The sequence below is a fragment of the Pleurodeles waltl genome, chromosome 10, assembly GCF_031143425.1.
Source record: "Pleurodeles waltl isolate 20211129_DDA chromosome 10, aPleWal1.hap1.20221129, whole genome shotgun sequence".
In the NCBI taxonomy this organism is placed as follows: Eukaryota; Metazoa; Chordata; class Amphibia; order Caudata; family Salamandridae; genus Pleurodeles; species Pleurodeles waltl.
Window position 1 is genome coordinate 862,254,883 of NC_090449.1, and position 17,123 is coordinate 862,272,005.

The following is a 17,123-nucleotide window of genomic DNA, read 5'->3' on the forward strand; positions in this document are numbered from 1 at the left end:
AATAGCCTTAAAGATTATCACTGGAAACTAAGGGATAGAGTCAAAACCAATGAAGCCCCTTTATTTTCTCTGTTTACCCTCATTGACATGCTCCACAAGCAGGTCACAACGTTTTATGAACAAGCAGAAGACCCTAAAGGACTGTAATAACATACGCATTGTTGGCATGCCTGAAAATAGAGGCTTTCAACGCCACACAATATATAGAAACCTGGCTGAAAACCAAAGTGGCACCCCAGGGTCTGTAGTGATGTTTGTGGTTGAAAGGGCACACAGAGTTCCTACATGTCGCCGGCTTCCAGGTGCTCTACCACGCCCCATCGTGGCTCACATACTAAACTTCAGAGACCATGAGGTCCTCCTCTAAAGCGCCAGAGAGAATGCACCGATAACAATCGACAATACACCAGTTTCACTATTTCTAGATTACACACTGGTGGGCCAGCATCAGCGCTCCTCTTTTCAAGCTACTAAAAAACAATTGAAAGTGGTGGGGATAACCTATGTGTGCTACTCCCGGCTAAGTTGAAGGTAATCCACAATCAGCGTGCCCTCTTTTTTGATACACTGGAAGCTGCATGGGATAGGCTGGAGCAACAGTTCCCAAACATTCGGAGACTGGCACCATTCTGCCCACCATGCAGTGCATTCCCTCCTGCAGGCCCTGGAGTGCAGGAGTGCTGCGCTCACCTTGGCAACCTTGATCAGGAGACAGCAGCCACCTCCTCAGTCCAGCTCCTCGGCGGATAATGTCACTGACTCTGACTCCCATACCAGAATAGTTTGGTTGCCATCAGTAACGCCACAAATGACAGATGACATCCTTCGACTCTTACCAGTTAGTAGGTCTCAGCGAAACACTAACTGACCATTCCGCTGCTGTGGTTGACATCTTACTCCCATTTGCCAGGCTGTCATGACTCACTGATGCTCCCTGCAGTGCGAACCTGTGGACCTGCCTCCAATATCATCGAAGATCTGTAGCAGGAGTCTTGTTCAACAATGCTGGGGATACTTACTCACCCCCTGCCATGGGAGGGGTGCCTTGCCTAACTGTGCCAAACATCTGATGCTGTTCTTGGGTGCCGGCCCTAGCTCTACTCCAGTGCAGGGTCAATGTCCTCTGATTGCTGAGGTTTCTCCTAGATGAGGTCGCATGGTTCCCTTGACTCTGCACTACAATAACCTTTATGTATGTACACTTTCTGATTTGTATTGTGCCTTGTGTTATTGAGACCAAAGCCTCAGAGTCGTGGATATATTGCCGTCCCTATTTATTCCACTTTCTTTTGGTTGTGGGTTCCTGCTTACTCACCCCTATAACGAATGCGCACATCATCAACCTGTTCTAATGATTTTACAGTTTCGGTCAAACAATTGTTTTCCTTTGGACCTAGCTTTGGGCAGTTATTCAGATGTTGTTATCATTGACACTTAGCTGTCTCATAATGGTTACTTTATACAATGTGTGAATCATGTATGTATAAGAAATGTTACCTTGCCTTATGTTAGCTGTCAGGTACAGTTATAATGCACTAACATGGAATATCGGGTATGGAGTCCATTCAAAAGTGGCATAGAATGGTAGCCCAGGTCAACTGGCGCAATGCTAGTAAAGTTTGCTTACAAGAGACTCACCTTTCTGCCACTGACGCTATTAAATAATGTAATAAGTGGAGAGGGCAACTATTTGCCACGTCATACTCTGCCTTTGCACGACGGGTGGCGGCAGTGTGGCTGCCTGCAAGGGTACACTTTGAAGCCTCAAACACTAACATTGACAAAAAGTGACGCTATGTCTTGATTAGAGGCACATTAGATAGGCGACAGGTGAATCCTGGCAGCGTCTGTGTCCCTAATACCAATGAAGACATATTCTTGGTGCACTTATCCACTATTTTGACAGTCTCAGCACAATGTCTTGGGTAGTAGGGGGATACTTTAATGCAGTCTTAGATGTAGATTTAGACCCTCTTATTCCCCCTTGCCTGGCACAGGCTCAGTCACAGGCCAAAGCGTTGCGGCAGTGGATCACTGGTTGGTCCCTAACTGATATTTGCCATGGTAGGACAGAGATTTGTGAATACTTCTACTCCCTCCTTATAAATGTCATGTATGCCTGGACCAAATCCTCTGTCCAGCATCCCTACAAGAAAATATCACGTGCAACGTACTTGGGTAAGACACTGTCAGACCATAACCTTTTAGAGCTCACAATGCCCAGGGTTCACGCCAGCCTCGATCCCTACTTCGAGTATGTAGTCTCAACTACTGGAGGACACAGTGTTCATAGACACTCTAGCTACCACGAGCAACACATAACAATATCACAACTTCCCCACTGGTAGAATAGGAAGCAAAGAAGTGGTGTTTGGAGGATGTGTCTATCAGTACCATAGTACTGCCTGCAAAACAGTCCTTGATGCCATTCGCTGGATGGAGAACCACTTAGGCTCATTGGAGTGAGACACAGCGAAAGAACCGCTTGCATAAGTCGCAAATTAAATATGCCGAACTCCATGAGCATCTGTGGATCATGGATTATTCAGCCTACATACAGAGAATACATGCAGATGTCGATAAAGCTAGCTCACTGCTTGTGCAAATGATCAAACCGATACCACCACCTACACCTATCTTATCTGTGCTCACATCCCCAGCCAACTGCATAACCAACCAATTAGAAATTAATGGAGCCTTTTGAGGCTACTACGCCGACTTATACGCTACCCCATCCCCTCTTACCTAATGGACATCAATTCCTTCCTCAACGGATTGCTGTTGCCCAAGGTGTTTGTTTCTGACAGAGAGGCATTGAGTGCTCAGTTCACGCCCGGTGAATTGCAGCATGCCATTGATGAGCTTGACTGCAATAAGACTCCTGGCTCGGAGAGAGAAGTGAAATTTATGACACTTTTGCCACCCGATTGGTACCACAGCTACAATGGCTTTATAATGCATTGTTCAAGACTGGCTCTTTACCACCTACCACAAATCAAGCTTTGGTCATCTCTGCTGAAGCCAGGTTGAGACCCAGAAGACATGGGGTCCTCCTATAGACCTTTATCTTTGCTAAACTCTGAATATAAAATATTGAGAAAAGTACTTGCAAAAACACCTGCTCCTTCCACAATTGATACAGGCCGACCAGTGCCGATTTGTCCTGTGATGCAACACACCTTTAAACATATGTTTCCTATACCGAGTCATAGATGCCACTAGTGAGTTGTGGGCAGCAGCTGGTTGTCTCCCCCTTGAGCTGAACAAGCATTAACCACACTTGGGTGGCACTATATGCTCTCTACCAAGGCGAAGTTTAACATCCACACTACTTATATGAGGGAGGTCAGACTGTTATACGCTGCCTCATCCGCACGGGCCAAGATGGGTTCACTCCTCACTACAATACCCAGTGTCCTGTGGCACCAGATAAGGATGTAAGGATGCCCGCTTTCGCCACTTATCGGTGAAGGCTCTAGCGCAGTGCAATAGGCAGTCCGCTGTAAACTGGGGAATGCCCCTGGGACTCTCGACACACACCATATCTCTGTAACTTGATGTTATATATCTGCAACACTGCTACAGATCTGTCTTCCATATCTAAATTACTCCAGTCGTTTAGAAATTTGTCGAGCCTCTAGGTAAATTATCGCAAGTCCTGTGCTTTCTCCATTACAGATAAAACAAAGAGGAATAATCTTCCTTTCGGACCTGTCGGTATACAGGTGTCCTCTCAGACGTTTTGGCATAGAGATATATTGGATTTGTTGGACCTCATTAAAACCATCACCTCACTAAAATCCCAAATTGGGTTCCTGGTCACCCAGCCTCTTTTGGTTGTATGGCCGCTAACTCTGGCCAAGATGGTCCAATTTTCCCAATTATTGTACCACTTCGTTAATCTCCCATTGGTTGTTCCTGCATCGGATTTTAAACTAGTCAACTCCTTACTAATCGATCTAATGTGGAGTCCCAGGAGGCGAAGAGTTGGCCTGTCCAAAATGCAGTTGGTACCAGGTGATGGTGGAATGGGTGCACTGGACTTTAAGGCTTACTGGTTGGTGAGGCAGTTGTAGTGGTGATCCTATTGGCTGGCAGGCCGTCACCTAGCCGAAATTAGATACATGCCGCGGATGCTAAGACTAGGCAAGCCGCACCGTCTGCTTTTACCACAGGCTGAAATCATCCACTCAACTGCCGCATTTGCTCCGTATAGCTCTGGCATATTGGAAGTGTGCCTTGCTCTACACTATTTCCCATTGAACTATGCCCTGATTATCCCCCTCAGGTATGCTAACGGCAGATAGATTACTATCCTGGGAGCAAGCCGGGATCAATATGGTGGTCAACCTCTTTACGGACCAAACACTTGAAGAATTTGCATAGGCAGTGGTATACAGGAGTTACTTTGCTTGACACAAGTTACTATCATCTAATATATCCGTGTGTGTTGGGCACTTCTTGGCACCAAACCCCCTTCATGAATTTATCAACACAATACATATTATTGGTCATTGCAGAAGCTTAATCAAGTGGCTGTACCGCGGTCTACGCCCACACCTCTCTGCCCCACTAGATACTCTGCAAGCCAGATGAGAAGGAGACCTGTTCCGTGTTCTGAATGACAAGGAATTGCACTTGATTATTGAATATCCAAAAAGGATTTTCCAAAATTTACGCTTTAAATTTATATAATTTTCAGTCCTACATAGAGCCTACCTCACACCATGGAAACTTCACTCAGTGTTCACTGCCACCTCGTCCAGTTGCCCCCGATATGAAGCAGAAGACACAGATTAAATATACATGCTATGTGCTTGCCCTTTGTTTACCTCTTACTGGGCACCCATACAGAAGGCTTTGACTGACCCGACAGGGCCCACCCACTGGGGAACCCTCACACACTGTCTGCTGGAAATGTACCCCAGATCTAAAGGTTTTAAGGGTGTGCCAGGATATATTGATTTGGTGCTCTTCTTAGTGAAAGTCCTCTTAACAAGATATTGGAAGTTTCCCGCGGCTCCCCCTTTACTTCAAAGTAGGGAAGACATAATGCGATGGGGTACATCGCAGAGTTTTGCCCTGTGTAGGGAGGAATACCACGGGTTGCGTGTAACCATAGCTATGATAATGAATGATTTCTGTTAGACCTGGCTTTTTTGCCTTCTCACTGCCTGTTTTTATGGATTGCTGGACTCTGTTTTTGCTAGTTAATTGTCCCTGAACACTTTACCTCTGCTGGTCAGTGCTAATGTGCACGTGCTCCCTGTGTAAATGGTTTGGTGTTTAGTTTTCCATGATTGGCATATTTGACTTACTAATACGTCCATAGTAAAGTGCACCATGTGTGCCCAGGGCCCGTAAATCATATGCTACTAGCATCACTGCAGCACTGGTTGTATCACTCGCTTGAGTAGCCCTGTAACCATATCTCACACCTACCACTGCAGTGTCTGTGTGTGCACTCTTGCACTGCCTATTCGACACACCTTCCCTTTTTGTACATGTAAGGTACCCCTAAGGTAGGCCCTACATAGCCCTCTGGGCAGGGTGCAGTGTATTTAAATGGTAGGACATGTACTGCCAAATTCGTTTTTCACTATTGTAAGGCCTATCTCTTCTATATGGTAACACAGGGACTGCCTTCAAATATTAATTATAGTTTCCCATTGGGAGCAGAAAGAGATATGGAGTTTCGAGTCTCTGAACTCACAATTTAAAAATACATCTTTTGGTAGAGTTGGTTTTTAGATTATCTGTTTGAAAATGCAACTTTTAGAACGTGGGCATTTTTTTTTGCTTATTCATTCTGTGCCTCTGCCTGCCTGTGGAATCCATGTCTGGGTAAGACTGACAGTTGGGCTGTTTGTGAATTCCCTCTAGACAGTGACACAAAGGGAGCTGGGATGTGTCCTGCATATCCTGATGAGTCTCCTGGACTAGAGTGGGGAGGAAGGAGCTGACACCTGCACCTGAAAGGGTGGGCCTGTCCTCACACAATGCAGTCTCCGGCCCCCTGGAGTGTGTCTGGGGCCAGGCCTGGGCAAGGCAGGAACTTGTGAACAACAGAGACTTTCCTTTGAAGTTTGCAGACTTTCCTTTGAAGTTTGCCTACTTCAAAAGCCAGAACTGGTATAAGTAGTGACCCAAAAAACAGGACTTTTAGAACACTTGGGATCAGAGAAACCTCTTCCAAGGATAAAAGCTGAAGAGCTAGAGGAGAAGTACTGCCCCTTTGCTGTGCGTGCTTTGCTGGGTTGGGCTGCAGTTGCTGCTTCTGCCTTAAAGAGAGCAAAGACTGGACTTTGCTGTGTATCCTGCTTGTGAAGTTTCTCCAAGGGGTTGGAGGGCTTGGAGTAGAGCTTACCTCCTATTGGAAGTCTCAGAGATATCAAAGACTTCAGCTTAATCTGCCTACAGCACTGGGAACTGTGTGTTTTGTGCTGCAACAGAAAAAAAATCACTGCAACAACGTCAACGATGCCACTGACTGCACCATGACCTGACGTCAATGCACAGAGCTGAGCCCTGCTTCGCACTGCAACCCTGGTCTCACCAACGCAATAATCAGGCGCGGTCACTGAGCCACTGCTTGCAACATGATCCGTGGACTCCGCACTCTGCATTGCCTTGCTCATACCGCAGCCTTTGCATCACCAATGCCGCCCTTCCTGGTGACAGATGCCACTGCCCACACCCTGGCCTGAGGACACCGCTTGTGAGGTACACGAAGCACTGCCCGTCCCGCATTGCAGCCCCGGTCCACTGATGCAAGCGCCGTTGACTCCAGCATTGTCAACAGACTTGTGTGGGCACCGCACGGAGCCCGCCCCATGGTGCACCGCTGCCTTGGGTCTACCGACGACAGTGCGTCAGCAACAATGACGCTGCCTGCACCACAACCTCGAGACACTGCATGTGTTCTCACCAACACCGCAGGACGCCATCACCGAGCCGCTGCCTGCACCGTGATCTTGGGCACCGTATGTTGCATCGTCTCACTTCACACTGCAGCCCCAAGACCATCCATGCCAGCGCTCCTGACTTTGTCATCAGCCTGGAGTTCAGTCAGCAACCTCAAGGGCCCAACGACCCTCACATTGACCTCCGGAACCAATGCCTGCGATGCCGCCATCCGGAACTCAGCACGAGGATTACAAAGACATGCATTTCTAAGATATTGTGTGCGGGTCTTCCTGACACCGTAGCTGGCCTGGAACACCGCGGCCGGCCTGAAATGTTGGATTTGTTGTCCACGGCGCTGTAGACTTCAAGAAACTGTACTTTTTAAGTTGATTCTTGCAAAATTCATATCTTTATTATTGTAGGTTGGAGTTTTCTCATTTTGGTCTTGCTTTACACATTTAAATATTGGCTAGTTTTCTACAACTGGTGTGGTTTCCCTTTGTACTGTTTTCACTGTATTACTGTGTGTTATGTGTACATGCTTTACACATTGCTTATGAGATAAGCCTGGCTGCTCGTGCCAAGGTACCAAGGAAGTGATCAGGGCTTATCTGAGCCGGTTATCTCCCTTACCCTGACTAGAGTGAGGGTTCCTACTTGGACAGGGTGCAAACCGACTGCCAAATAGAAACCCCATTTCTGACAATATTTTTGAATCCTTAAAATCCAAGAGGTACATTGAGTAGTCTTTTCTGCGTCCAACAGTATAAACCATTCCTTTCATTTGCATGCATGATACCCGGGTTATTCCCTCGCCGCGCCCACTCATTTGTCACCTCATGGAACTCACTGATGGTCACTGCAATATTTTTTTACACACTACTGTCCCTGGTGCCCTCTGGCGCAAAACTACTATGTCAAGATTAATGATATCACTATGGTTCGAGGTATAGCTACCATTCCACACAAATGTATCTATTAGGTTACACACAGTCCCAAGTGGTGTAGTGCTGAGATAACGGTTTGGGAAAGGAGAGGTGTTTTGGTTCAATTGCTTTCTTTTGTGCTGTCCACTAGTTACGAAAGTTAAATCATACACTGTTATTGGCCCATCTATGATCAACTGCTACATATACCATTATTCAAGTACTGTGATAAGCAATTTATGTGGTTTATCTTGCACTAAAAAGTGTACACTTGCCCTGCCATACTGACGTCTCAAAAAAAAAAAAAAATATGTGGCCATCTCCTTATGTCATGTATGTATTACTATTGATTCAACAATAAAGTTTGTTTAAAAAAAATTGCTTTATTATGCTGTCGAAAGTACAGTAATGATGCAGTGTACATGTGCTGTAACAGGTTTGCCATGTCAATTAAGGACATATAACTTCTAAAGGACACCAAAAACAGCGTGTAATTACAGAGGTTGTGTAATCAAATAACAAGATAATAGTTTGTTTCCGTACACACTTTTTAGAATTTCCAATCTGCACACAGAGCAATTTCCCACCAGCAGAGAAATTATTCAGCAGGGGAAGCCTAACCACTGGTAATTGCTCAGGGTAGCATTCTGGTTCCTGTTCAGAGAGGACTCTGCTTGGTATTTTTGTATTTGAGGATGGGCTGCTCCTATTGCAGCAGGACTAAGGCTGATTTCCACATGACTGAGTATAATCTGAGGTGGTATGGTGGGCAAAAATGATAGGTTAAAATTCTAACCATTGATTAGACTATTTGTAAGCATTCCTCTCTTCACATTTTGTGCGCTTGGTGTAATACTCCAAGTGCCTAATGGTATTCCCAGAAGTGGGTCTTATTTTCCGCGTGCCACTGGAGCCAGCCTGCATCCACGTGAGAAGACCTAGCTAGGCTGAAACCGGTCTGAGGTTGTTTCGCGCTTCGGTTTAGAGAGGACCCGTCTTAACAGTTTAGGCTGGATGGTTCCTCTTGGAGCAGGATCAAGGCTGATTTGAATGTGGCTGAGTCAAATCTGGGGTGTGATGGTGGGCAAAAAAACAAAAGGTTGAAATCCTATCCCAAGCGATTTCCAGTGGTTAGACTATTTGCAAGCCTTCCTACCACCAGCTTTTGTGTGATTAAATGTATTTGCCACTGGGTGTGACCTAGTATGGCTCTGCTAACTGGGCCATGTACAGTCCTTTCCACAGTTGACTCCAAGGACAACAAGGGTTTATGGTTGTATGTTTCTCAGGGAGGTAGAGTCAAGGCCAAGAGCTTAGAAATCAAAAGACAGATTAACATAATGTCCAACCCAGCGCTTATCTTTATGAAAAAGAAGGATCTCTCAATCTCACTGCAGAATTAAATACTGCATTGTCCAATTATTATTTCATACTAGATTGTCGTATTTTGTCCTTTACCCACGAACTGCTACACTTCCCCTTCTTTCTGTAGTAGCCATCTTCTCTCCCACTTTGGTTGAGATCCCGCTATTACTGTTCCTCACTACACTAGGGTGCAATCAAAGATAAGGCTTTGGTGCACCGTACTTAAATGTTCTCATGCATTAAGTGTCCACCTCTCAGTTCAATGTCGTTAGCGGCTTCTTTACACAAAAAATCTCAATGAGTCCATGCATCTGTCTCACTCTCTCCCTCCCAATGTGCATCTAGGCCCCTTGTTTAACTGCTAATGATCAGCAGTGGACTTGGGTGCTGTTCCAGCCCTCATGGTTGGGTTCCTCAATTGTAGGCTGCTGTGAGCAGGCTTGCATTACTGTAACAACTTGCAGCATCACCTGCCCTCCAAGGTTCGCTGCCGACTAGTATCTCAGTTTGCAAAAGTTGCAGCCTCCAGGTCTACTTCTGGGGCCTTCCTGAAGCGGTTATCGGAGATATACAAAAGGGGCAGGCCCTGCCCAGAAATATCCTTACCTTGAGCAGGAGACACTGTACTTCCACTGTGTGCACCTACTATCAACTAAGAAATACTCGGCAGCCCCTTGCTAACATTCGTCATGGAATTCCTAAATGCAGCTCTATTTCCATCCTGCTTGTGTCAGTGTTTCAACTCAAGCTACAGGAGTGCAAGCAATAACTTGCACTATCTCGGGAAACTGTCCTTACCCTCCATCCCATGTTAAGCTGTAAGCAGGGCACACAGAATTGATCCCTCTGGCTTCAACATAATAAAATAATTCAAAGGGATACATTTCTGCAAATGAAGTCACTATTGGTGTAGACTATGACAATACTAATATCTTGATAACTGAAACCTGATACTTTAAAATGTGGTTAACCTACAAACGTTTGAAAAAGATGTGAATCCACTAAAAGAAAAAGCTCTGTATAGTATTCTGCACAAAGGAAAAGCAGTGGCCCTCTGCAAACTGAGTAACCATATATATAAAATATTTATTCATACTTTGGAATCCACAAGAAACCAAATTTCATTTGAAGGAAAAAGAACAGAAAATAGACAAGAACCTTAGTCCAAAGAAGACTAGACTATTGCAATATCATGTATGCTGAACCTCAGGTCCAGAAATTGAAAATAATCCATAGTCAGGCAGCTCAAATACACCTGGACCACAAAAAAAGGACAAACCCATCATTGCTACCTTGAAATCAATTAATTGGCATAATTTACAACAAAGAATCCAAATACAAATACCCAATGTCATGGACTGTACCTTCTGAGACTGCCCAGGTCCAACATGCTGCACATTGGCTGGTAGAGATGGGCAACTGGGAGAGTTTGTTGTTAATGGACACCTTTAGGGGCTCTTTCCTTCCTCAGCTCTTGATGTCTGGGGGTTGAGATGCCATGCCAGTCCTGTATCTTATTCAAGATATTGCCTCCCTGTGGGAGCGTACTGTTTGTGTGGTCCTTGGGGGCTCCACAAACCAGAGAGTTCACTTTCTGGGATCTGCCAGCTTTTCGGATATGAGTATGTAGATGTCTCAACCTGGAGGGAAGGCAGCTGCAAACTGCTGGAGGACTTGTTCCCCAATGAAGAATTTATCACATTTGAGATAGCTGTGCATGCCTTATACGGCCTGGCCAGTTCCTGCAGTATGCTAGTAACGCAGCTATAGTTAGAACTGTTGGCCCACTTTCCTGGAGGCACCCACCATCTCTTTTATCTATAGGAGCCTGTTAGAGCTGGGGGTATGGGCGCATCTGGTCTCTAAGCTGTACAGGGCTATCCCGATAATCTAGTGCATTTTCAGTTTCCTGCTCGGAATGGGGATCTAGGGGTGCAACTCAAGAGACTCTCAGTGGACGGCGATGTGTACATTGATGTAGTTGGGCAACACTAGATTTAAGCATATCCATTTTAATTATTCGCATGGTACCTATGTTATGCCCATTGGTGATACATCAGATGGACCATGGTAGTCCAGTTGACTGTCCCAGCTGTCGGGCACCTGTAGCCACTTTTCTACATTTGGCTTGGGGAATGTCTAGTGGTGTATGCATGTTGGCTGAAAATTTTGACTCGAGTGAGACCTGTGGCGCGGATACCTGTGCATGTGTCTCCTGCGGTTTGCCTGTTGGGTGACATCTGTTGATGAAGAGGCCAGAGAATGGCATTTAAATTCCTGTAACTGGTATTGCTCCTGGACAAAAGGCGAGTGGCAGTTGCATGGATGAACCTGTTGGACCCTTGCGTGGAGCGATGCGTAGTGGATGTGGCAGAAGGGGCAGTATAGCCAAGGAGATACGTCTGAGCCGCTGTAGGCAAGGTGACAGGGCTGAAGAGGATTTGAGGGTGTGGGCAGGGCTACTGGCCAGCTTTACAGACCCTGAGGGTACTGGTGTACACAGTTCCAGATAGGAAGGGGCTAATGACACTGACGGGGATTAAAACTGTATCTGTAAGAAATATCTGTTCCCTCATGGACATTTCAGTAGTTAACCTAATGCATTTCTTCTGATGTTATATATTTGCCTCTGATTTATGAACCTGCTTTTCTCATGACATGGTTGAAGATGGCTATTACTTTCGTAACTGTTACTAAGGTGGTGGTGAAATGCTAATAAAAAATGTGTCTTTAAAAAAAAAATACGTTCTAGATCCTGCTATCTTTGATTTCACTCAGTGACTCTGTTTTCTCCCAGATACGAACCAGAGGACCTGAACATCACCTTCTGTGATTCTTCTGGAACATATCCTTGAGGATCTGTGTTGTCCTGAATTGTTCCAACGGTGTTGAGCTCCTTGATTACACTGTATCATAAAAAGTACCTAATAGCACATCATGATCTTAAGTGCTGCAAAGTGGAATGCCAGCAAAACATATTCCATAAGTAAATATCACCCTATATAACAGCTGCTAATCTAACCAAATGGTTGGTTCCCAAGCAAGTCTAGTTTCATTTCTCCAGATACAGTCATGGACTTGATGCAATTATCAGTTGACACTTATCACTCTCTATACCTTCTATCTAACACACAAGTCTGGCTGCTAGCTCTTCATCCTCTCTTTACTCAGTGATGGGTTTACTGACGTAATTAAATGTGTATAACTCTGCTTTACTTTTCTCTGACTATCTTGCTTTTGCAGTTAACTCAGTTCACACTCTACTTAAGGATCAGCTAGTCCTTCATAAATATTTTTCCACAAAAGGTATCCATGCCAAATTTGCATCCTTTTTTCCCAACGTCTCGGGGATTGGAAAGATACCCAGGCTCTGTAGAATCCCCTGGAGGAAACCAAGTAAAGAGCCAAAATTTAGCTAAATGTTTGTTTTTGGGAGAAAATGGGAGAAAAGGTTTTGTGCAAGAAAACATATCTTTATATCCACTACTGGTATTAATGAAAAATTTGCTGTGCTAAAATCAAATTTTTTCCAGATTATAGAAACAACCAGACTTGTATCAAAACACCAATTTTTTTCACGAGCAGTTTTACATTTTTCCAAGAGGTAATCCATTGATCTTAATTTTTGTGCTTTCAGTAGAACAATTCTGAATTCATCAAGGGGTCCTTTCTGCAGACATTCAAACTTTTCACAAAGAAACTAATTGTTGAAATGAAAAAATGAATAGGGAAAACTACCAATATTGTGTCACCATGGCCAATTTACAAAAATATATATCCTGTTACATCCGATAGACCCATCTGGTCACTGGGATATATAAGCTTTGTAGGTTATCCAAAAACATGCAACACCTGAGTTGCACCTTATCATGATTTTTCATTGTGTATTGATTATCCAGCAATTCAAATGGTCCCTTGCGAAGGACTCTCTGGTGTGATCTGCTTCTCCCTGGATTTGGTAGGTTTCCCTGGGTCACAGCAACCCTGAATTCTAATAATGCAGACATTCCGCATGGCACGTAGGATGAAATTGGAATTTATCCCCTCTCTGCTGGCTCATATGTAAAGACAACGGCCAGAAAAAAACTAGTTTTCTCTTTCTTGTCATTGGGATGCTTTAGTTCCCTAAGGAAGCAGAAAGACAGTTGAGGCTGTAGGGGTGGGGCCTGACGAGTGAATGAGCCAGACACCACTCCATATTTATATAAAAAAATAGTGTTAACCCTCTTCCCCTGTGAGTAAAATCGGGGCAAACCCCCTCTATGCCGCCCCAGGAAGGGGAGAAAACAGGTTGCCTCTTTTGAGGTGGAGTGCAGCCCGTGTCTAGATGGGACGGCGTCACTACTTTGTTTTGCCCAAATGTAAAATCCCTGGTGTCTAGTGGGCATGCCACCCCCTGGGGCAAATTATGGGTAAACCCTCAATTGGGACAAGCCTAAAGTCAATAAAAGCAATAAAGTCTTTCTGCCACAGGGCAACAGAAATATTTTATTTACCCTTCTGAGGTGGGAGTATGGCCCAATATCAGGGTTGGTCTCCACCATGCTTTGTTTATTTTGGCACAATTTGAAATCCCTAGAGTCTTGTGAGCTTTCTGCTCCTCTGACTACTTGGGAGAAACTGGGGGCAAACCTCATATCTGCCCCACCCATTATTGCCCCTTTTGGGTGGTGGCATGGCCCTATGCCATGGTGGGATACCCTCACTCCTTTGTTTGCTCTGGTATATTTGCGAGCCACTGAGATTTTTATTTCCACCTCCTAGGGGCAGATTGAGGTAAACTGCCCAATCTACCACCCAGAGGGTCAAAAAGACTGTATTGCTCCCTTTTTGTTTGGAGACATGGCCCTGTACCAGGCTACCCCAAACCTTTGTTTATGGTATTGTTTATATGGTGTCTAGTGGGTGCTGCACTCTTCTGGTGGGAGGGGACAGATTCAGGGCAAACCCCAAATCTGCTACCTGGAGGGGCAGAAAGACTGCATGGCCCCCGTTTGTGGTGGGGGCAGAATCTTATGTCAGAGTGGGCTATCCTTCTGTTTTTTTTAAATGGTTTCTGTGGTGTCTAGTGGGATTTCTTCCACCCTTCAGCGGGATAGACTGATGGTAAAACTCTAGTCTGCCTGCAAGGCAAGACATAAATACTGTATTGTCCCCTTTTGGGGTGGGGGCAAGGATCTATGCCATGATGCGCCACCCCACCACTTTTGTTTAGATTTCAGTTTTTTAAATATATCCCTAGTGTCTAGCAGGCCCTTGAAGCCCCAAGGGGGAGAAATATGGTGGGTGCAAACCCTCACTCTCCCTCTCAGATGGAGCAAAGGCTGGCCCTCTTTTGTGATAGATGCATTACTCTATGCATGGTGAGCCACACCCACTGCTTTGTTTTTTTTAAGACTTTCCCTGATGTATAGTGGGCTTTCGGCCATTCCTCCCCTTACCAGGAAGGCAGATTGAGTGTAAATACCCTTATTGGCCCCTACAGGGGGGAGAAGGAAGACTGAAAATACTGGAGGGTGAGCATATGCCCTTGCCCAAGGGGGTGCTCCCCTTTAAGCAGTTCTGTGGTGTCTACTGGAAGTGCCAGTCCTTCACATCCTTCAGTAATCACCTTGCGCTTTGCGCTGTAGGAAAGTTATGATTGGAAGGCTGAGAAATGTATTGATGTAATGTTGCTTACAATAGAACTTCACAGGAGCTGCATGAAGAGAAAACTTAGTTTAATTATATTAATCACTTATGGAATGTATGTAGCAGACGTCAGTTGTTGAGTATGTCTTCATCAAAGTAAATTAGAATGGTGAGCAGCTGAATGCGGTTTATGTGGCAACCTCACAACTCTATCCATATGAAAATTTGAAAAAAAAATACAACTTTCTAGACAAATTCTACGTTTTTTTCCCTATCATAGGAGATGACTTTGGATGACATTTCCATGATACTTGGAAACATGATCACATGTACTGAGATTTAGAGACTCTAAATGCTAAGCCAATATTGCAACCATGTTCATCAAAATTATGCTATATGTTGACCTGTGGTTTTAAATTTTCTTAGTGCCATTAACCTATTCCTTTAGTTGTTAATTTTCAGAGTCCACAGAACACTGAGATTTTATTTGATGACAGATTTCATTGACATTTGTTGGTCATTCTCTTTTAGTGAAACCTTTCTTAAACAAGGAAGAGTATCAAAGGACGTTGAACATTGCCAAAGCTTTTGAACATGGGATTGGGAAAGAACTACAACAAAAATTGCAGGAAAGGGCTAGGACGAAAAGGAACTGGGCAAGTTACTTCTGCATAATGTTTGCATAAATTAATGTGGATTTTTTAATTATTCATTTGATTTGGTAAATGAAGTACTTACTTAGAGAAACAAAACATCAGAAACGTAATTTATACAATGTGGTTACATTGGGAATGATGCTATTTGAAATATGGTTACTTTCACAATTGTTTTGTTTGTAAAACCAGTGTTATGTGCCGGAATTAGGAGTTTGTTTTATGGGTTTCAATGAAATGCTGACATTAAGGCCCTCATTACAACTTTAGTGGGCGGCCCAGTGGGGATGTAGTCCGCAACATGGGAGCCTGCTCCAAATTGCGCCGGCAGTGCGACGGGTGCACTTGCACCCGTCGCGCTTTTCACTGGCTGACTCCCCTTTCCGCCAGCCTTTTCATGATGGTTCCTACCACCATGAAAAGGCTGGCGGGAGGGGGACTCGTAATCCCCTGGATTAAATCTGCCGGGACCAACGTGGCGGTATACCGCCGGTCCCAGCGGTGCGACCGCGGCGCTTCCGCCGTGGTCGTAATACGTGAGTTTGCACCACCAGCCTGTTGGCGGTGCAAACTCCAAAACAGCCCTGGCGGTCTTTGACCGCCAGGGTTGTAATGAGGGCCTAAGTGTTGTGATGTCCAATGCTTAAATACTATGTTCCTTTTTTCCAAGCACATAGATTTTGTTTTTGGGAATTTTGATCTTCTTGGCATTTTTTTATTTATTTTATATTTAGTAAAAGCCCTTGTGAAGTTGAGCATTAATTTTACTTTTTAATGCTTCCTTCAGCTTGTGAGAAGGGAAAGGTCACTGCGTGTTTGGCTGAACATCTAAAAGCTTTCTCCCTATAAAGGCAGTTTCAGTAGTTCAGAAACCCACTGTTACCATCAAACACATTAATTCGACATTGCAGTTTTAAAAATCCTTTCAATATTTAAAAGTGTGGAAAATATAAAAATCATTAACTTATAAATTTGCCATCCTTTTAAGTACTTTTTGCCTGTGCGTCACTAAATCTTGTTCAACCCACTACACTTATTGTGAAGTATTAACAGACTTGCTATCTAAATCTTTGGGTGCTGAACGTCCTGCAGATATTACTGATAATTGGAAGCATAGTAAATCCAGCCTTGAGTTAGAGACTAGTGAAGGCAAGAATAGTCTTAAAGCTATCAACTATCCAGCTGCCCATGAATGCTTGCTAAATTGCGCTTTGCTATCCCACAATGAGCTAAAATATATTCTGACGTGGATCTGATACCTACCAGTAATACTCCAATTGAATGATGCCCCTGTTACTGTTGAAATCTGTGAGAATTTTTTTCTGATGTGTTTATGTCTTTGATTAAATCTCTGTGATTGCAAACCTATAATGCTGAGGGTGACCATTCTGGTCATAGCTGTCTTCATCTAGTTACTCTGGAGTCTCTGCACTTTATTTAGCCTCCGGTGCAATTCTTAAAAGCATCATATGCTTAATCCCAGATGGGCAGGGGTTGTTCCATATAACACAGGAGGTTAGACCTTTACAATCCTATAGAAGAAGAAAGACCTGACGTGCAAACACATTGAATTATTTCTTTACATAAAAATGATCAAAAGATTAGTTAGTTGATCATATTCATTTTATTTCTTTCAATTCAT

At 44.3% G+C, this 17,123-nt stretch overlaps 1 protein-coding gene across 3 annotated transcripts in view; it reads left to right on the forward strand.

The window, feature by feature from the left end:
* LOC138261973 (peroxisomal carnitine O-octanoyltransferase-like) overlaps positions 1-17,123 on the forward strand; it is a 278,490-nt gene that overhangs the window by 77,502 nt on the left and 183,865 nt on the right. For all 3 annotated transcript variants that reach the window (XM_069211574.1, XM_069211573.1, XM_069211575.1), the window contains exon 3: positions 15,360-15,484. In XM_069211574.1, coding sequence (XP_069067675.1) covers positions 15,360-15,484 — 125 coding nt within the window. The remainder of the gene's footprint in view (positions 1-15,359; positions 15,485-17,123) is intronic.